The sequence below is a fragment of the Magnolia sinica genome, chromosome 16 (assembly GCF_029962835.1).
Source record: "Magnolia sinica isolate HGM2019 chromosome 16, MsV1, whole genome shotgun sequence".
NCBI lineage: Eukaryota > Viridiplantae > Streptophyta > Magnoliopsida > Magnoliales > Magnoliaceae > Magnolia > Magnolia sinica.
Genome location: NC_080588.1, coordinates 55,153,797 through 55,176,069, shown reverse-complemented (window position 1 = coordinate 55,176,069; position 22,273 = coordinate 55,153,797). Strand labels below are relative to the sequence as shown.

The following is a 22,273-nucleotide window of genomic DNA, read 5'->3' as shown; positions in this document are numbered from 1 at the left end:
GAAATGTGGCCCATTAAATAAATGGGTCAGGCTTGGTTGAACCCTGCCCAACCAACCCACCCATATAAGCTATTGATGGGCTAGTATAAATGAACCCTACTTGACCCATAACACAAATCAAAATAGTAGAAGATTAGTATACACACATACATTATCATATACAATTGTGTATGCATCTATGCATTCACTAATTGGGTCAGGCTAGGCATGCCTTGAGTCCCATATTCCATCCCATATTCCATTCTTAAACCTGAGTTGGGTCATTCCTAGTAACATAAGGTTGGTTAAGCTTGGCATGGGTTGAGGCAGGTCGGCCTTGGGTTTGATGAATTTTAAGTGGGTCGCGTTGGGCCATTGGGTAATGGGTTGTGAGTTGGATTTGGGCGAAAGTTCTTGGCCTGTGTAGTAAATGCTTCGGGCTCGGGCTAACCCCAATCCGACCTGAACCTTACCCGTTGCCACCCTTGCCACCCTTAGTTTGAGGGAAACTTTTGCTCTTGGGAATTGATGATGATCTCTTTCTTCTTTCTTCTCTTTCCAGCTCTCCTCTTCTCATATTTTCCTTTCTTTTTTCTTTTTTGGTTACCCTTCTAGACCCTACATTCTTAAAACCCTAGCCCCCATTCCCTTTCTATTCCACAACCGTAATTGCCACTCCCTTCCATCCTAAAACCCTAGCTACCTCCCTTACCCTAAAAAATCCTAGCTGCAACCCCCTAGCTGTCGCACCCTAAAACCCTATCTATAGCCCTTGCCCTAGGATCTTCACCACTCAACCCCCAAAACCCTTTATCTACATTCTCCAACTTTAATCCTAGCCACAAAACCCTTAGATCTAGTCTATATCGTCACCGTACATGCCCCAACTTTTAAATCTAGAACACTAAATAATAAAAAAATTGAACCTTCTACCAAAACAAATCTCAAATATATGACTATAAGAACTCAGATCTTCAAGCTAAACCCCTAACCTAGTTCCGAACTTTAGATGTACCCAAAATCTTGACCAATCATACTTTAAACTCTTAGATCTACCCCTTCACCTTAAACACCAGCCCATCCAACCCTCACAAATCTCAGTTGCGCAACTTCCCCACCTTCGGTCTACAACATTCAAACCAAAATCAACTTTCAGAACTCCATCTTACAAGTTACAACCCTGTCATTATTAGTGGATCTATGTATCTACATACATTTCATCCCTTAGATCATCACCATCATCATCATCCAAGCCTTATCCCAACTAATTGGGACCAGCTACATGAATCCTGTTCCGCCATTCCACTCCATCAAGGGCCATAATTTCAGTTAGACCATAGGTCCTCAAGTCTTTTCTTACTACCTCCACCCACATCCCTTTGGGCCTTCCTCTTGCCCTTTTAGAGCCATCGTTGTACGAAATCACTCTTCTAGCCAGTGCAGCTACGGTCCTCAAGTCTTTTCTTACTACCTCCACCCACATCCTTTTGGGTCTTCCCCTTGCCCTTTCAGAGCCATCGTTGTACCAAATCACTTTTCTAGCCAGTGCAGCTCTCTCTCTCTCTCTCTCTCTCTCTCTCTCTCTCTCTCTCTCTCACGGTAGCCCTTGGATCAGATTTATGTTTTGGACATGATAATTGGAGCAATTTTTTTTAAAGAGTATCTTGGATCTGCCAATTGGAAGCTTTCGTCCTCTTGGTGTGTTTGGTTATGTGATCAGGGATGTTAGCTTTCCAGATTTATTATAGCCTACAGGCATTTTGTGTTAATATCTGTGTTTGATCTGTTTTTGGACACATTCTGTGTTCCAAATTTGCATTCAGATCGGTTTTTTATACTCATCTACATTTTGCTGTTGAAAGCATTTCGTCGTTCGAGCTGTGTTTTGCTGCTGGACGCATTTTGTATCCATGTTAATATCTACTGAAATATGCGATCTATGTTTTGTGATTCACTGTCGGAAAGTGTTCTTTGGTCATATCTGTGGTCTGATTTGCTGTTGGACATGTCCAAATCTGCATTTCAGATCTATCATTGGATTTTGAAATGTCCTGTATTCCAGATCCATGTATCCCTTGGTGTATATTGTTTGTAGATGACATAGTTTTGATTGACAAGACAAGATTTTGGAGGGGTGCTTTAGAATCTAAAGGATTTAAAATTAGTCAGACTAAAACAAAGTATATGAAATGTAATTTTAGTAACAATAGAAGTGGGAATGAGGAATTAGTTAAGATTTCTGACCAAGAAGTTTCCCAAAATGACCACTTTCATTATCTTGGGTTGATAATTCATGAGTGTGGATTTTGAGAAGGATGTTGCCCATAGAATCCAAGTGGGGTGGAAGAAATGGAGATGTGCCTATGCCTGTGGAGTTTTATGTGATCGTTGTGTACCACTCAAATTAAAAGGGAAAATTTATAGGATGGCTATAAGAGCAGCCACTCCTTATGAGACAACATGTTGGGCTGTTAAGGAACAACATGTTCATAGGATGAGTAGCTGAAATGAGGGTGTTGACATGGATGAGTGGCAAGAGAAGGAAGGATAAAATTAGAAATGAATGCATTTGAGGGAATTTAGTAGCATCACCAATAGGTAATAAAATGAGGGAAAGCAAACTTGGATGGTTTGGTCATATGCAATGCAGAACAAGAATTGCATTGGTTAGGAGTGAGTTGGTACAACTCAAAGGCTTTAAAAGGACAATGGGAAGGCCCGAAAGAATGTGGGTGGAGGTAGTAAGAAAAGAGTTCAAGATCTATGGTTTGAACTTATGGCCCTTGATAGGGTGGAATGACATAAAATGATTCATGTAGTTGATCCCAATAATGTGGATTGGCTCAAACCATCAAATACCAGGAGTCGCTAGCTCTTAGGTGTGAGATTGTGTAGAGTGCTAGAACTAGATGAAATAGTGAAAAATGACTCCAATCACTCTGATCAACTAAAGATTTTTGTAATAAGGGATCTGGTTATGAAGGAAGAAGGGATACCATCCTTCACCCGATTTCTCGGTCTCCAATAAAAATATGCAAGATCAAATGATCAAATCAAAATTTCACTAAAATTTAAATACAATGATACAATGTAAGTATGAGAAACAAAACAAATGATAGTTGAATTGAAAATTCTCCCCCTATGGCCTTGAATTTGGATGAATTGCAACCAAGGTATTCCGTATCGGTATCGGTGGGCATAACGGTGCCCACCGTTACCTATACGGATACGCCCCGTATCGGCCGATACGGGGCCGTAACGGCCGATACAGGTCCCGTAACGGTGCAATTTTTTTTTTTTTCGTCAAAAAATTATGGAAAACTATCCATTAAATTCGGAATATTCTAAATATTCCAAATATATATTCATTTATAATTTGGAACATGTTTATGGTGGTGTAACGGTCCACTCTTTGGTGAGAAGTTGTATCGGACTGCCTAATGAATTTATGAACTTGACGACCTAGTATTAGCTATAGATCTTTTATATTTAATTATCTAACTATATAATATCAATATGAATTAATTAGAATGAATCTAATACCAAAATATCTCATATTTGTAGGTATTGGTGTATTACATACCTTGTGACTTGTGTACATTTTATTTCAACATACAATTTAGGGACTTTTATGTCCAGTTATATAATTCAGATATCTAACAAATTAATATAATTTTTCCCAATAAATCTTAAGAAAAAAATTGAAATTATATTCAAGTAAATAGTATTGTCGATCTAGAGCTGATTTGGTGGACCATTTGATGCCCCTAATCAATGTTAAATTCATGCAATCTATTGGCACTTATCTCACTAATGGATTGGTGGATATTTATTGAACAGTGAAGAATGAAAAATATCAAATGATCCTATTTCAGAAAAACAAGTGTTTGCAAATTAATGGTGAAAATCATTTAAATAATTTAATTTTGGAATTGTGACATGGCAACAATAGTGCCATAATTTAATTTATTAATTTTGAGTTAATGTATTCCTCATGGACAATTTTTACGGCCATATACATAGGGCCCACCACGATGTATGTATTGTATATCAATGACATCCATCCGTTTTATCAAATCATTTTAAGGCATGGTCCAAAAATGAGGTAGATCCATATCTAAGGTGGACCACTAGTGGGTGAGGCCTTGAAATTGGGGTCCACCTTAATGTATTTGTATATCCGTGTCATCAATCTATTTTGCCAGCTCATTTTAAAGCATGATCTAAAAAAACAAGCAAATTTAAACCTTAGGTGGACCGCTAGTGAATGACGCCCTGAACATGGGACCCACCTTGAATCCTTGATGCATTTGTTGTAAATCCATGCTGTCCATCCTTTTTGCCAACTCATTTTAGGGCATGGTCCAAAAAATGAGGCAAATCCAAATCTTTGGTGGAGCACACAGTAGGGATTGAATTCCCACAATTAAAACTTTTATTATTATTATTATTTTATTTTTAAGCTGCGACTTTTGTTTTCCTTGATCCAGGTCCATGCAACCTTATCAGTAGTTTCGATGGTAAATAAACATTACAGTGGGCCATAATAAGTTTTTAACAGTGGGCATGCAATCCTATTGTGCGGTCCACTTGAGATATGGATCTGCATCATTTTAGGGACCGTATGTTGAAATGATTAGGAAAAACTGATGGGTGGCATGGATATATATTACAATACATAAATCAAGGTGGGCCGCATGCACTAAAACAGTGCAAGTGCACTAAGCGGCGTGCGCCACTGACCACTTAAAAAAATAAGGTGCATGGTTTTTTTTGTTTTTTTTCCAGACCAAGAAAGAGGGAGAGAGAAATGAGAGGGAAAAAGAAAAAATGAGAGGGAAAGAAAGGGAAAATGAGAGAAGAAGAAAACGAGAGGGAAAGAAAGGGAAAACGAGAGCCGCAACTGCAGCTGTTGCTGCAGCCCGAGAAGAAGAAGAAGAACAAGGAGAAAACGAGAGGGGAGTAGGGCCGCAGCTGCAGCCGTAGTCGTAGCCCGAGAAGAAGAAGGAGAAGAAGAAAGAAAGAAAGAAAAACAAGGTATGTTTTTTTTTTTTCCCTCCCTATTTTCTTTAGGCCAGTAACAGTTGTTACGGTACCGTAACGGCCGTTACGGGCCCCGTAACAACCGTTATGGGTACAAAAAAGAGGGGGTGGCTGTTACGACCCCGTAAAGCGTAACGGTCACAGTCGTTATCGTTACGTATCGGCCGTTACGGCCAAAACGTAACCGTTTTCGAACACCCTGATTGCAGTTGAATGTTCTCTAGATCTTTTTTAATTTCAACTACTAGAGCAGAATCTCCGATTGAATTACTTTGATGGTGCCTTACTCTCTTTCTTCTTTCTTCTTCTTACCATTTCTGTCTCTCTTTCTTTCTTCTCTCTTCTTGTGTAATTGAGGGGGGTCTCATCACATGAGAATTTCCAGCATAAAAGGGCCCCCTCCTTTTGTAGAATTTTTAACTATTTATAGAGCTCTAGATTGACATTTCTGCAAAAAAGGTGAACAAAGGCGGCATAAGAAAGGGTAGCCGTTTAAAATGTTGGTAAAATCTTAATCTTAGGATGCAAGGACGAGATTGTAATTGCTTAGGATCAAGGATGTGGTTTGTTAGAGAAGAATCTTGTGAAGCTTCTCAACAATTTCCAAATTGGGGTCGTGTTTTGATTTAGTCTTTTCATTGCATTGATGAAATTCTTAGCATTTTTTTTTTTTTTTTTTTTTTTTTCCGTTTAAATTTGGGTTGTAGGGTTTCAAAAGTTAATAAATGTTTAAGCTCTCTAATCTTTTTCTAAATTAGAAAGAAAATCCAGTTTAAATTTAGATTTTTCTATAAATGGCAAAACTGTAAAAACAAGGATTGTAGAATCATGCAGGACCCTTCATATAGATGCAAATCACAGATCTCCTCACACATGAATCCAAATCATGAGATCTTGGTACCGATGGAAGCTCTTTTGATGCCAACATGATGGTATCAAGGAGGATCATGCGAACCATGCACTATCATCATCTAAATCATGGCCAAAACATTCGGCCCAACACTATTTGGATAGCAGGACACCATTCACGTATGTGGCCCATATCTCAAGTTGTTAGTGCTTGATCAAAGAGATTTTATTGCCAGTGTATAGTTTTTTTTTTCGAGTACTATATGGTCAATCCTAAGATCATCAAAATCCGATTTAAAACGAGGGAGATATTGCTTCCAGAATTTTGTTGCGCTTGTTGCGCATTGCCAAGCGAATAAAATTTACTTGTTTGCCAGTGGGTTCCATTCTAAAATCAATATGTGCCATCCAATGGACTTGTGAACCACATATTATCCAAATTCATTGGAAATTTCATCAATTTAAGTTTGAATTTCCAATTTAAGGTCAATCTAAAGTCGGGTGTCGAAAATGCCATGAGTTGTTAGTCTTTGAAATGGCGAATGAATGCTAGAATGATGTGATGGGACACAAGCAACAAATTATTAAAATGTTCACAAACTAGATGATTGACCTAGGTAATCATTTGGCAAAGCAGATGAGTGGCCTAGAAGGCTGGGTGATTGCTATGGAATAGTAGGAGATGCACTTTTGACCTCAAAACACTGGAAAACAATCTTGAGGGATTTTTAGAATCAAGATAACTTCCAAAACAATTTGAGCCTTGTACACTGGAGAAAAATAACATATAGTGACTATTAAGATCACCTGGGGATTTAAGAACCATACTATCTACCGTTCTGGGAATAGCCATTTTTCCTTAGCAAGATTGTCCAAATCATCTTGAGGGAGGACAAAGTCTCCATGCCAAAGACCTAGCTAAATGCGTGAAAATAAAGATAAAAGGTTATGATGGTAATATTGATATGTTTTCATAAATTGTGTGAGGTTAATGGAAAGTTATTTCCATTTCCACAAGATGTCTAAGACAATAAAACTGTGTTTGTGTAACCTTGATGTTAAAATTGTTTACTTATGAGCTGTGGTTAATGATGACTTGCATCATAGTGGCCTTCCCTTAGTGGACACTTGAGATGATGTTAAACAGAGACTAGGAGACCATTTTATATTAGGACCTCCTTGCATAAGACAATCCATTGAGGAATACACACAACCAAGGTATTCTGTGGTAGTAACGGTGGTTTTAACACTCACCACCATTATCGATACGGGGGGTGTAATGACCGTTATGACCCCCGTAATGGTAGGAAAAAAAATTTGCCCAAAAAATTCTTAATTTTTTGAGAAATTCCAAAATAATGTAAATATTCTAAATATGTATTCAAATTTTTTTTTTTTTTATATTTAAAAAAAACCATGTTTATGGTAGTGTACGGTCCACTCTTTAGTATGAGTGTTGTATTTAGTTGTCTGGTGAATTTATGAACATGGTTATGTGTCTCTAATATTTACACATCACAATCAAGCATGAGAACTAGAAATCGGGAAAAAAAAAAGACAAATGCCACTTTTTTCGATATATATATATATTTTAAAAGGGCCCTCAGAGCTTCTGTTCTCCCAAATCACTTTAATCTATGGTTTTAATCCGAAAAACATAAGTAAGAGTAGTTGAAATTTGCTATAGAATAATCTAGGAAAGATTTTGGAATGATAAAAGTGGAAAAATGGATTTAAATAGAAAAAAGTAGTTTTTTAAAAAAAAATTGTTATGGGGGTACTGATCGTTATGCCCTGTAAGGACCAACCCGATATCAAAAAACCAACCCCCCGTTTCATCCCTGTATCGTGTAACAGTCATGACCATTACTTATATGTATCGACCTTTATGACCGGATCATAACGGATACGGAACACCTTGCATGCAACAATCTATGATTTCAACCTTGTGGAGAACCGCCAAACAATGGATAGCCCATCATTGCAATGGAGCATAATAAAAGAATGATGGCCAAATGCAATAATTTCCAAGCTGCACGAGTACCCACCTCTCTGTCTCACTACTGGGAACTCCAACCCTTCCAGTGTAATACCATGCACGAAAGATCCTAGCATCCTCCCACGATCACTAAAACGAATGGTCAAGGGACTTCGGGAAACAATGGTCCTAAGGTGGTTTAGGAGATGGAAGAGTTATTTGAGGAAGAGTATGCAAACTTTTCTTGTTATGACCGAGGTGAAGGATTCACCTACTAAAACTCTTAAAGAAGATAATTTTGAGGATAAAGAGTTGATTGATTACGCTAGCGAGGTAGACGAAGGTGAAGGGGAATATGGTGACAGACAAAGGAATTTATCTCGTGCTTATGACCCAATGAATTTTGATCATTCGTCAGGGAGACGGGTGAGAAATAGCTGCATTAATGCTTTTCATACGCGGGGAACATGTGCCAGAAAGATCATCAAGGTCATTGTCGATAACAACATCAACTTGAACATCTTTTCACAAAAAGCGGTTGATCAACTGCAACTGTGAGCGAAGGACCCACAACCCCTTGTGTTGCTGAAACAAGCAATGAGGCTATGCGGGTGATCCATTAATGTCAAGTGACATTCATTGGGACAAATTTCCACTGAGTCATATGGTGTGACGTTGCCTGCACTGAGAGCTTGTCACCTCTTGCTTCATCTATGGATGTACAATCATCGTTTAAACTATTATGGGTTCACTAACGTTTACAACCTCGTGCATGACGGGAAGGAGATCACTCTCAATCCAATGAAGGATTGATGCAAGCAAATGGCCGAACAAGCTAATTGATTGAGATTTTAAGAATCTAACTTTTCAAATTGTCTTGATTGACGATATGGGCTAGATCCGTGTTTAGATGATCAATCTGATGGGATCAGTGGTTAGATTACATTGTGGGGTTGAGAGTATCAGTGAATGGTCATTACATTTCTAGGATTTATTTGTTTTAGTTAGATGCTAGGTTTTTATTAAGTATTTAATAATTTCCACCCATTTATTTGCTCGTCACTTTTTTGGTGGGCCACTCTTAGGGTACCAAATGATGTTCGAACGATACAAAATTGGTCCCATTTGATAGCCCATTGAGTTATGGCTCAATTTAGTGAATCATGGCTTATTTATACGAGTCCCATATCGTAGTCAGTTATAAGGGTTGATTAAGTATTTAATAATTTCGACGTTTTTTGTATTTTTGTTACTTTATTTTGGACCACTTTTGGGGTACCAAATCATGTCCGAATGATACAAAATTGGTCCCTTTTTTTTTTGTAGCTCATTTATACACGTCTGTTTGAAGTTAGCTTTCAAACGAGCCCATAATCATGTAATTTGACTTAGTTATGACCCATTTATACATGACCCAAATGGCAGTGACAAGCAGGATTTCATCAAACACACTCCTAAATACTTCTAAATTAGTCTCAATTAATAGTTGGTTGAAGGGAAATTTTGAAAAATAATAATATTTTATTAAATTTTAATTAAAAATTATTTTTATGTTTTGAAAATTGACAAGAACTTAACAAATTAGTAGATCAACCCTCATACATGCTTGATTTCATGTTTGGAGTGCAACATTGCAAGCAATTTGGGGGGAATTGGGGAACTTTAGAAATTTTCTCAATTTTCACTAAATCAAACCACCCACACTCAAAATTCGAAATTAGAGTGTATGTAATGATCGTTTCATCAAATACTCCTGATACTTTGAAATTAGTCAACTGGTTGAAGGAAAATTTTGAAAAAAAATGGAGAACATGAAGAACCAATGGATATCAAATCAAAGCTCCAACTCCATGATTTTTCATGCAAAACATGAAGAACCAATAGATTTGTAACCATTTGACATTGATTTAACATAATTTCAACAAAAAAAGGGATCGAAAATTGAAAATGCTCACCAGATCGAACATGTGGGATATATCGACACTACCTATGTGTTTCGTATTGCATAGGTGGAATACAAGATATATCGTGGGAAATATCGGCCGATAGCGTCGATATTGAAAACATTGGTTATGGAGGTGTAATACATTATTACGATGATTTGAATAGAATTTCTTAGGCTTGTTGTTTCTTTATTAGGTAGAAGATTTGGAGAAGCATTTAGTTTAAGGATGATCGGGTTTTTTCCCACACTCTCTTTCTTCTTTTCTTTAATCTATTTGCATCCCCCTTTTGGGGTTTACATTAATTGGTATCAAAGCAAGTTCCCGGTCTTTGGAAACTGAAGGGAGGTAATTTCCTCATCTCAATCCTTCACTTTCATCTTTCCCCTCTTCCTCAATCCTTCATCTTCCATTTTCTTTTCTTTCCCTTTTCCCCTTTTCCTTTTCCTTTTCCCTTCAAATCACTAAACCTTGAAATGTATCTGTTCTCTTTTCCCAAAACCTTCAACGTTAACCGTACCAAGTAAAAAAAAAAAAAGAATAAGAAGAAAAGGGAAAAGAAAACCATCAAACCTTGACCACACTCATTTCCGACCTTATCAAATCATATTCCTGTTCCAACCCATCAATTCCCCTACCCATCTTTTTTTTCCTTCCCCAAAACCGATCTCAAACCCATAGATCTAAAACTCAAGCCTACAGTTTAGCCTATATTTTTTTCATGTTCTTTTTCTTAAACATGTCATGGATAGGAAGATGTTCATATGCTTCGTACAGTTATCCCTATTCAACCTCCATGCCTTTCCATATTCATCACGTTATTCTTATTTGAGTTACTTTGATGATCAAAATCATCCTTCATATTATCCTAAGTCATACTCATCTTCATATGCGCCTTATGCCGACTCCTTTCAACACCCCCCTCGGCATTATGAACCATGACAACCACATGTCAGTTATTCAAAAGCATCCCATTGCACGAAAATGTCAGCAACGGTTAAAGAATGTTCAAGAGACGCATGACGAGAATCTTTGAGAACAATTAGAGCGTTCAAGGAAGATATTACAAAAGAATTCAAGAAATTCAAAGAGGAGATATGAGCGTGCTTTGAGCCCTTGATTGAATAAGAAAAGCACTATGGATTTCAATCCATTGTCTCTTAGAGTTCCTAGGAATGACATGTTTGAAGAAAGTGTGGTGACTCAAGAGGAATCCACTGTTGGCTTACTCAATGGATCCATGGATACACCCATTGTTTTAAATATCGTTATTGCGTAATGTATCGCACCCTTGGGATACGGATACATCGGTTGTCGCATGGGATATATTGGCTGTATCGCGTAATGTATCGTCGTTGTTGGGAAACATAGGAACATTGAGAAATTGGTAAAATTTTTCAATGAAACTTCAGGGATTGTTGAAAAAAACATTAATACACACTTAGAAATCAAAACATCATAAAAAAAGTGCACATAATAGGAGTTTTCTTTATATGGGGGCCTAATATATGCGCTTTCTAACTGAACTGCTGCAAGTATATTCAAAGTCCATTCATATAATTTATAAACGGAAGAAGACATGTATGGAAACACAAGCAATACATTTAAAAGAAAAAGAAGAATCAATAGATCAGGTTACAAGTTTAATTTTGTGTTTGGATACAAATATTGTAACTGATTTGCGAGAAATTGAGAAATTTTGATTTTTCTCAATTTTCTGCAAGCTTGACCCATCTCCCATAAATCTCGAAATTGAAGTTCCAAATCCATGATTTTTCATGAAAAATATGAAGAATCATACATTTGTAACCATTTGATACTGGTTTAACGTGATTTACAACAAAAACATGTATAAAAAATTGGAAATGCTTACTAGATCAAATAGGTGGGATATCTTGGCACTACCTGTGCGTTTCGTATCGCGCAAATGGGATACAAGATATATCGTGGGATATATTGGCTGATATCGTCGATATTTAAAACACTGGATACACCTATTGATGGATCAACAACTTGATTAAAGTGCTAATGAAAATAGACGATCAACCATCGAATAACATAGTAGAGGAGAATGAAGGATTAATGAGTATGGATAATTCGATGGTCAAAGATATGGATAGTTTCACGATCACAATGGTGTCATCTCAATGTCAATAAAGGCCCACATATCAAAAGCCGACTGTGACAAAGAGGCCACAATCGACGTCTAGAAAGGATCACCGAGAAATGAAAATATGGCATGTATTTCAACGCCATATTATGCACAAGTTGCCCGTCAGGTGTCTCTCTCTCCACCATTAATTGCGTGCGAAGCCGAAGAAGACGTGCTAGAAACGAGGATATTTACAGGAGATTAAGACTACCAATTCAAACTCGAGGATGAGTTCTTTTTTAAGCTGAGTGGAATTAATGCAACCAAATGGCTACACAAGTTGATTGATAAAGATTTTAAGAATAAAACCATTCAAATTATCTTTATTGATGATCTTGACCAGATCGTTGGTCTGATGATTAGTGGTTAGACTACATTCTGGGGCTAAGAGGATTAATGGATGGTCACTAAATTTCTAAGATTTATTGTTTTGGTTAGTTATTAGGGTTTGATTAAGCGCTTAATGATTTCCACCTTTTTTTGTGTTTTTGTCACTTTTTTTTTGTCGGACCACTATTGTTGCACCAAATGATGTCCAAATGATACGAAATTGATTTCGTTTGATAACCCATTTATATGCTCCAATTTGAATTTAGCTTTCAAACGAGCCCAAGATCATGCAATTCTGACCCCATTTGGGTGAGTTATTGCTCATTTATACAAGACCCTTATGGTAGTGACAACTAGATTCATGGATATTTTGGTCATTTTTTGTTATTAGGGTTTCTCTACTTGGTTTAAGTCTATATAAAGCTATGTTATGGACGTGTAATGCATTATTATAATTATAATGATTTTGAATAAAACTTTTTATAATGAATCTCAGCAAAATGTTGTGATTTGGTTGTAATTCGAGTAAAAATGACTTTTTTGGTTCCCTTTTAAAGGCAAGAGAGTTGCACGTGTGACAAAGGTATTGTTAGGCTACTAATCTGCTATACATGTGGCATGCTGATTATACCCCAAAACAATCTAATTATCAGCTTTCAGTGTTTTAAATAGCGATGGCGTGATGCGTAGCACTCAACCCTCTATAGCGTGTAGCGTAAGCTACATGATACCTCTATTTTTAAATTTAAAAATAGGACAAATATAATAAATAGTGGAAAAAAGGAATACACACACACACACACATATATATATTATCAATTATAAGCATGTTCAAACGATTTATTTCTTATCATTTATCAAAAGCCAATCCACATATATAAGCCAAATCAAATAATTATCACATCAACAACTTTCTAAGCAAACTGCTTTAATTAATAATGTCTAATTGAAACCACAAGTCACAATTATAAAAAGAAATAAAAATCCCATAGGTTAAAAGTATCAAGTAAAATACAAGTGTCACATTCCTCAACATTAGATGCAAAGAAAACATAAAAAAAAGTAATAAAAAAATAAAATTGTAAAGAAAATACATTGTAGTTTACGCTACGCTTTACGTAGTTGTAGCATACGCTACAAGCCCCATAACGTACATCAACGCTATTTAGGACGCTACGTAGCACTATAGCCACGTTACGCTACATAGCGTACGCTACCGCTACACTACGGGCGCTATTTGAAACACTGTCAACTATAACACTAAAATCACATTAATAGAATGATCCGAATTGTCTACACATTGGCCATCTAAATGGATGGTTAAAAAATGTTGGTGAGTCGCTTGTTTGTGATCCTTGCGCATGTGGCCCACTCGAGGCTTGGAATTTCCTCATTTTTGGCCAAATGATATATTTCAATAGGTTTATTATAATCATTCTATCAAATATCACATATGCATACTAAATTGGTATATTAAAGCTAATTAGTTAATTAAATTCAAGTCCCGTGAATAGACTAAAGAATTCCAATGCATTCCAAATACAAGCTTTGAAACAAGAGGTTTGGATTTCAGTTCATTCCAACCAAACAGAACTAAGAATTCAAAATCACCTTGATTCCAGTGTAATGGTGATTTGGATTCCAATGCATTCCAAATACAATCTCCTGAACGGACCATTAGATTGACCAAATGTTATGTACGCCTAATTTTGTGTATTTATGAGTATATGCTGATATTCACATCAGTCACACTTGTTTATTTATTTTCAATATAAAAAATAATAAAAAATATATTTTTAAATAAATGCCCCATATATTGTAGGACATATTTAATGTTAGTATTTAGTACATCAAAGGTGCTAATAAGTGATATGAATTATAGAAATATTAATGATTTCTTTATTTATTATTTTATATAAACTGATTTTTAATACAGTTGCATCACTTCTACCTGACAACGCATAGTTTAGTACCCTATATAAAGAAAAAGTTAGTGTATACTTGATTTTTGTAATCTTTTGAGTTCTAAGTGTGTAATGATTTTTTTAACATCCCCTGAAGTTTCATTGAAAATTTTGACCAATATCCCAATGTTTCCCAATAATGGCAATGCATTACGTGATAAATCTAATATTTCCCATGCAATACCCAATATGTTTCCGTATCCCAAGGGCGTGATACATTCATTGATGCCAATACTGAATACATTGATTAACGTGATCTTGGGCTCTTTTGAAAGCTAACTCAATGGGCTATTAAACGGGACTAATTTCATATCATTCGGACATCATTTGGTACCCCAAAAGTAGCCCATAAAAAAGTGATGAAAATACAAAATGGAGAAATTATTAAATACTTAATCAAACCCTAATAACTAAAACAAATAAATCCTAGAAATATAATGACCATCCCTTGCTCCTGTCATTGCAATAATGTAATCTAACCGTGATGTAGGACATGAAATTTAAATATGATATGCAAGATTTCAGGCTTAGATCATACTAATTCAGAACAATCACATAATAATTCCACATCCCACACAAAAGCTCAAACATTCAAGTAAAGGGTAATTTGTATGGGTCCAGGCCTACACAGGCTAGGACTGGATCAGTAAAATTATGGATCAAACGATGCTCAAAGGGAAATAAAAATCATCCACACATGCACAACAACCAGTCCCTAATCCAAGGGATTCACCAATTTCAATTCAAGGAGCCCTAGGGTGAAGAAAGGGACAAATAAATTAAGGATAATGCAATCTACAGTTAGGGTTTATGAAAATAGGTATAAAAGAGGGAAAATAAGAAGGAAAACCTGAACCGAAGAAAGTTCATGTGTGCAGGCAGCGGCAGGGCCAGGCGCACGTGCGCACAAGCCTGGCCGCACATGCGAGCGGGGCCCGATTTCCAAAACAGACTCCTTGGCTCTGGTCAGCCAGGGGGGGTCCTCAAAACCTCCAAGTTTTGTGGCGATCCGACATACGGTCTGTGCGGAGTGCTTCGTTGAAGTTTCGGCCCTCCTGTAGGGCCAGGTTCTTGAAACTGACTGTAGGAAGAAGAACGGTTGAAAAAAATGATAGATTCGAAGCAAAGATGATTGTAGAAGGTGAGAGATATGGATGGAAGAGGGTAGGGGCGAATGAGGATAGATGTGGCTTCGCACCACGGTAGTTAGCCCTTTGAAAAGTGAGGGCTTTGTACCCACTTGAATTTTTCCACAACTCAGAAACTCAGAGAGTAGAAAAAAAAACTTGCAATTTTTTTTATTAAACTTCAATGAATCCAAAAAGCTACAAGGGGTGCCTATTTATAAGAAAACCCTATACCCCAAACTCGCGCCATGTACACAACCTATTACTTGGTGATGAAGTAAACCAAAATAAAAACTAATCAAAGAAATCTAAACCGTCCATGATATTCTAAATAACATTAATAAGCAAAACCTAAAATATGAGATTAATCAGACTAGCGGGCCACGATCATGAGATCCCATGATGGGCTTAACTTGATTACCGGGCCGGCTCCAACGGACCAAAACTCAGTCTTCTAACTAGGAGGCCCTCCCTAGATGTCGTCATCAATTCAGATCGATGGTGGGGCCCTCCATCTTTTTTTGTGTGTGTGGGCGTGCATGTGCGCGAGATGTCCCCATCAAACCGTTGATCCCATCAAATTGATCATCAGACTAGATATTTGGTCCAAATTATAAATCAAAATAATTTGAATGGTTGGATTCTTAAAATCTTGATCAAAGCTTCTAGGCCATTTGGTTGCATCAAGGTTGATTCTCCACAAAAATGATGATCAGACAAAGACCATTGTTGTGACAACTAAAGACATTGCAGTCAACCAAGAATGACCTTGCCTTGTTGCTTGATTGATCATTTAGTTGTGCATTTGAGGACAAGCAATGAGACTCTAGAACCAAATGGAGTTTGTGAGTGAAATGTTACATTCCCCAAATTGATCGGGTCCTGTGAGTTTAAGGTCATTTTTCTTAGATTTATGGGGCTGAAGCTCTCTCCCGCTAAGTTATCAACATCCATACTTCAGTTTTTGATGTTGAGACTCCTCGTTTTCGTTTTGCATGCTTCTTATTTTGGTGCACTGACCATGGAATGGATCCAAACCATCCAATAATTGGGCGACCTCTTGGATGAACCGTTTTCCAAAAATTACAGAGCTTGAAAGGTCGCAACTTTCCTATCCATCACAGGCAAATAAAAGAAAAAAAACGAACTTTATCACAATGCTCTACAGAAAAAGTCAATGGTCCGAATGCCTTTCCAAAAAGAGTTTCTAGTTTGGTACCTGTTTAGTAAATGGTATTAGACATGTGCCGATTCCTAAACCTTCTCTTTAGTACTATAGATTCACACCTAACGACTGTGAGCTCTGATTCATCATCATTGTAGTCTTGTTCCAGCTATTTAAGTTGACTTTTTCGAGTCTTCTTGTTTTGCCATTTATTCATATATGGATCCATTCCCTCGGTCCAAGTACTTTTAGGTCTCCCCTTCACCCTCCTCTTAGGGCTTTTAGCATTGGACAAACTTTCCCTCCTTACTGGACCATATTCTTCTTATGCAGAACATGGCCAAGCCATTTCAATCTTCTGTCTATCATATTATCTCTTACTGGGCTTTTACTCCTAGGCTGTTTAGGATGACCAAATTGGGAATTGTATCCTTCCTAGCCTTCCCACAAATCTGTCTAAACATCCGCATCCTTTGCAAATCCCTCTTAATTGCCACATTGCCCAAACTTTGCCCCATATAGCATCACTGGTCGAAGAATATGAATCTTCTTCTTGAATTTGATTGGCATACAACAATCACACCCTCTAGAGGCAGATTTGCACTCCTACCCAGCTTCAATTCTATTGACCATGGGTAACATCCTCACTCATCTCTCCATCCTTTTGATTTTAGGTGCTAAAGTAATGAAACACATGACTTTGAGAGATCCCCTGTCATTAACTGTTCCTACCAAATTTGCAGTCTAAAAGCTGCTTCATTCTTTCAGTTATTTCTTAAACCTAACTCTAGAGTCGTCTTCAAAACCTCAAATTTACCATTTGGCCCTTTATTGTCTCACCGGTTAGCATCATGTTAATTTGTGTGTGTTTCTTGATTAAAGCTGCACCCCCAGTAAATATTCCAGTTATTTCTCATAAACTGTTAATCTGAATGGCGAGTTGTTTTTTTTTTTTAAATTTTAAATTTATAAATCACCTTCTAGCATAGTATTTTTGGGGATGTCTTGTCATCTAAAATCAAAATCTGATCCTTTTGTGTGTTGATGTCAGTTGCAGTTCCCTTCTCTTTCAGGCAACATAACATATGTTCAGAAATAAAGGTGTCCAATTCATTGCAGCAGATGGATGTTACTTCACCAGCACAGGAAAGTTTTCAGGCAGAAAATGGTTTAAGCCCCAATCAAAATTCAACACAACAAAAGCACTGGAATGATTCTGAACATGTACGTGGTGGATTTATAGAAAAGTTACTGGCAGAATCAGGGTCTCTGAATATCGGGCAACTGCAACAGTCACATCAAGATGCTAAAAATTCTGAGTGTAATCTTGGAAGCAAGGAAATGCAGCAGGCTACAACGGACAAGTCCAGCAGATCAACATGTAAGGAAAATGCTTCCTCAAAATTGGGTAGCAGAAAGTATACCTCAAGTACTGTTTCTTTACATCCCTGTACCGGGAGTAGTAACAAAAGGGAAAGGGGGAAAGAAGCAAAAAGAGGAGCATCAGAAAATGAATTCTCTAAAATTAGAAAACGCTGTGGATACTTATCGACCAGGATGAGCTTTGAGAAGAGTCTGATTGATGCTTATTCCAGTGAAGGCTGGAAAGGACAGAGGTTTGTGCACTGCAGCATCTCGCCATAAATTGTGCTTCTCATTCTAATGACCTGCGTTTTTCCATGCATAATTAGCTCAGTCAATTCAGTCATAATTATATTTTCTTGCCACAAAATCTATCAGATTCTTGATTTATATGTTCCTCTGCTGTACTATAAGTAGAACGCCTGTGATCGCTTATCAGGAAATTTATATTTACTGCACCTAGTGTCTAGTTTGCATTGCATGAAAACTTTTCAGCAGCCTATGACAAAGAAAACATTCTGCTTGCACACCCCTCTGTGGACGGCAAACAAAAGAGCCTCACATGTGCTAATGTGACAAACATGAGACCTGGGCGTTCATAAGGTTGTGTCATGGTTAATGTGCCTTTGCCCAAAAATCAGGCCAGGCCAGTCCACTCATCAGGCAGCTGTGTTCAGAAAATGGACGATTATGAAAAGGATAAGAGTGGTCATTCAATGAGCATTTGTGGCCCACCTGATGAGTGGACCGCCTGATTTTTAAGCTTGGATACACTATGAATATCCTCAATGTAGCACATGTTTACCAGTTTGGCACATGTGGGACATTTGTTTAGTGTGCAAATGTGCATCTATGAGTAGCATCCGTCTTGACAGAATAGAGCTTTGTATAGATTTTTCTCAAGTAAATTTTGTTTCATGGGATCTGTTTGGTTCTCTTTAGCATGCATCATGCTATGGAATCCAAGAACTTGTTAGGGCAAATTTGTTGAAAATGCAATGGATCTCCCAATCGAACTTGCTGCTACATGTCAACAAATTCAACTACCAGCTTTGAATTTTCATTGATCCTGATTAGTAATAAAATGAAGGACAGGCGCATGGATTTGTTTTTCCATGAGGTTCTGAATACATGATCAAGTGTTGCAATATTTATTGATAAGGAGGCAAACTATAGTATAGATATCTCATTCCTACTATATTTCACGAAGTTTGAATTTGAGAAAAGTTCATTGAGTGAATTATTTCACATTTTGGATCATGTTTGGGATACTTTCAAAAAAAAAAAAAAGAAGAGAGGGTGAAATTCAAAGGCCTTATTCTTTTCTTCTTCTTCCCCACTAACAGTGTGGCCATGTTGTGTTGAGTTGGACAAATGGTACAAATAAAGCCCCAAACCCTCCAAGTTTCATTTTAAAGGGAATAAAACAGAAAATTAGAATATGATTTTGCTGAAGTCCCCACATTCCCATGGTGTCGTCCAACTAAGGCCTTATTCTTTTCTTCTTCTTCCCCACTAACAGTGTGGCCATGTTGTGTTGAGTTGGACAAATGGTACAAATAAAGCCCCAAACCCTCCAAGTTTCATTTTAAAGGGAATAAAACAGAAAATTAGAATATGATTTTGCTGAAGTCCCCACATTCCATAAGGTTGATCTTACTGTACCTTATGGTAAGGTTGAGCTCTCTAGGCCCTAGGCTTCAGGCCCCCACCATGATGTATGTTGGACATCTAAACTGTGCATTAGATATGTCCCTCCCTGTTGGGTTGAGAGCCTAAAATCTAGCCTGATCCATGACTTAGTTGGACGACACCATGGGAAATAGTTGAGAGTGGAAAACCTCCCATTAAAACCTTCCTCATTGTTCGTGGGGCCTACTAAGATGGGATTAAGTCATCTGACCCATCCCTTGTGTGTCTCACCTGGACGAGGGGTCCCACCCAATTTCAATTCATTGCAAAACTCAACTAGGCCATGAGAAGTGATATTAGATGTTTTAGTTATGACTTCCAAGTTCCAGATGGTATGGTCCACCTGAGTTCCGAATGCAATTGATTTTGGTGCAAACCATCATCTGGAGGTGACTCATCTTATGCATGGATCGGATGTTGGACAAACATCATGGTAGGGCCCACAGCTCGACCTTACTGCAAGCTTAGGTAAAGGCCTCACCAAAAGACTCAATAAGGTTGACCTTACGGGATCTTTTCCCTACACAAAAACAGATATGAGAGGGTACGTGCATGATATGGTTTTAAAAGAGGGAATGAGATGGGGCATGCTATCCTTGATTTTGCTATGACATACAAACTAGTTCTAACAAACACATACTTCAAAAAGAGAGATGAACATTTAATAACTTTCAAAAGTGGATCATGTACAAGCAAGGTAGATTTTTCTACTCGTGAAGGCAAAATGATCATTATGGAAAGATTTCAAGGTTATACCAGCAGAGTTTGACTACACGAGATGGAAGAAAGGGACTAAATATGTGTTAAATAAGGAGGTGATGGAATTTAAGAGGAGAGTAAACAATGCTATTTAGTAATAATTTAACGGAAGAGGGAAAGTGGAATGTCGAGGAAGAAGTTAATGTTATGTGGAATGAGGTGGCTAAGTGCATTAGGAAAGTGACAAGGAGTTTTAGGAGCATCTAGAGGATAAACTGATGCAGGACATGAAAATTAAATATGATATGCGAGATTTCAGGCCTAAGATCACGTTAGTTCAGAAACAATTACACAAATTCCATATCCCAAATGAAAGTCCAAACATTCAATTAAGGGGAATCTATGCGGGTCCAGGCCTACACATGATAGGGCTGGATCAATAAAAATTATGAACCAAACGATACTCAAAGATAAGAAATAATCATCCACGCATGCAAAGTGATCAGTCCCTAATCCAAGGGATTCAGAAATTCCAATTCGGAGAACCCCTAGGGTAAGAAAATTGGCAAATAACTTAGGGAAACGTAATCTAGGGCTAAGATTCATGAAAAACGGCTATGAGAGGATAAAAACCTGAGCCAAAAGACGATCCCGCGTATGGACAACAACAATGGCCAGACGGACGTGCGTGTGATCCCGACCGAACGTGTGTGGGGCTCACTATTTAGAAAAAGGCCACCTTGGCCCTAGTCTGCCAGGGATGGTCTCCAAAACCCTCAAATCTCAGCTCGATCTGATTTACGGTTTGTGCGTGGTACTCCGCCGAAGTTTCAGCTCGTTTGCGGGCCGAAATCTGGAAACCTGCTGTAATGAAGAAATCTGATGCAACAAAAGGATGAATTCGAAGTACGGATGGTGGGGGAAGATGGAAAAAAAAAGATGGAGGATGGGGGTGAATCGAGATCGACGTGGCTTCGCACCACGGTAGTTAGCCCTTCGAAAAGGGAGGGCTTTGCACCCACTTTTGAATTCTTCCACAACTCACGAAGAGAGCAGAAAAATAAAGCATGAATTTTTTTATTAACTTCAATGAATCAAAAGAACTACAAGGGATGCCTATTTATAGGGAAAATCCTATACCCCAAAACTCGCACCATGTGCGCAACCTATTACTTGGCGATGAAGTAAACTAAAACAGAGAAATTTAAAGCGTTCACAATGTTCTAAGTAATAACAATAAACAAAACCTAAAATATGAAATCAATCCGACGAGTGGGCCACGATCATGAGATCCCATGATGGGCTTTTCTTGATTGTCGGGCCCAATCTTTTGAACCAAACTTCGTCTTCTAGGTAGGAGGCCCACCTTGGACGTCGTCATCGAGACAGATCGATGGTGGGGCCCTCTTACTTCGTGCGTATGTGCGTAGGTGAGGCGGCGTGCGTGCGCGTATGCGCGAGATGTCCCCATCATAAACACTCATATAAGGTAACTTTGTGGTGGAGTGACAATGTATAGAGTGAGAAACAACCATGTTTCAAAGTTAGGCAAGGGACTAGAAATGAGGAAAATTAAAACAATATTGAAACACACAAGGGAATGCTAAGAAAGTAGTGTGGCTAAACTTAAAGTATATGTGATCTTTACAATAAATTGGGGGCAAAATTAGGTGGGAAAGATGTCTTCAAACTTGCAAAATGATAGAGAGGAAGGACGAAGACTTAAATCACGTTAGATGCATTGAAAGCAATGACCAAAGGGTATTGGTTAAGGATGATGCGATCAATGAGAGATGGAAAGCTATTTCCAGATCCTATGAAGTGATGACCACTTTGAGAGCATGGGGATGGAGGAATCATAAACTCAAATGATGCCAAAGATGATGGATACTGACGATGAATTAGGATATCTAAAGCGAAAGAAGCTATGAGAAAGATGGAGGCAAGAAAGGCCCTTGGATGAGATGGTATATTGTCAGAGGTTTGTAAG

At 37.8% G+C, this 22,273-nt stretch overlaps 1 protein-coding gene across 7 annotated transcripts in view; it reads left to right on the top strand.

Annotated features, from left to right (window-relative positions):
* Positions 1-22,273, top strand: part of LOC131228669 (homeobox protein HOX1A-like) — a 63,130-nt gene that overhangs the window by 8,973 nt on the left and 31,884 nt on the right. For 5 of the 7 annotated variants that reach the window (XM_058224490.1, XM_058224485.1, XM_058224489.1 and 2 more), the window contains exon 2: positions 17,582-18,146. In XM_058224490.1, the coding sequence (XP_058080473.1) occupies positions 17,653-18,146 (494 nt within the window). In that variant the 5' untranslated portion in view covers positions 17,582-17,652. Of the gene's footprint in view, positions 1-17,581; positions 18,147-22,273 lie in introns of those variants that run through there. The other 2 variants (XM_058224486.1, XM_058224492.1) reach the window with 2 other exon arrangements.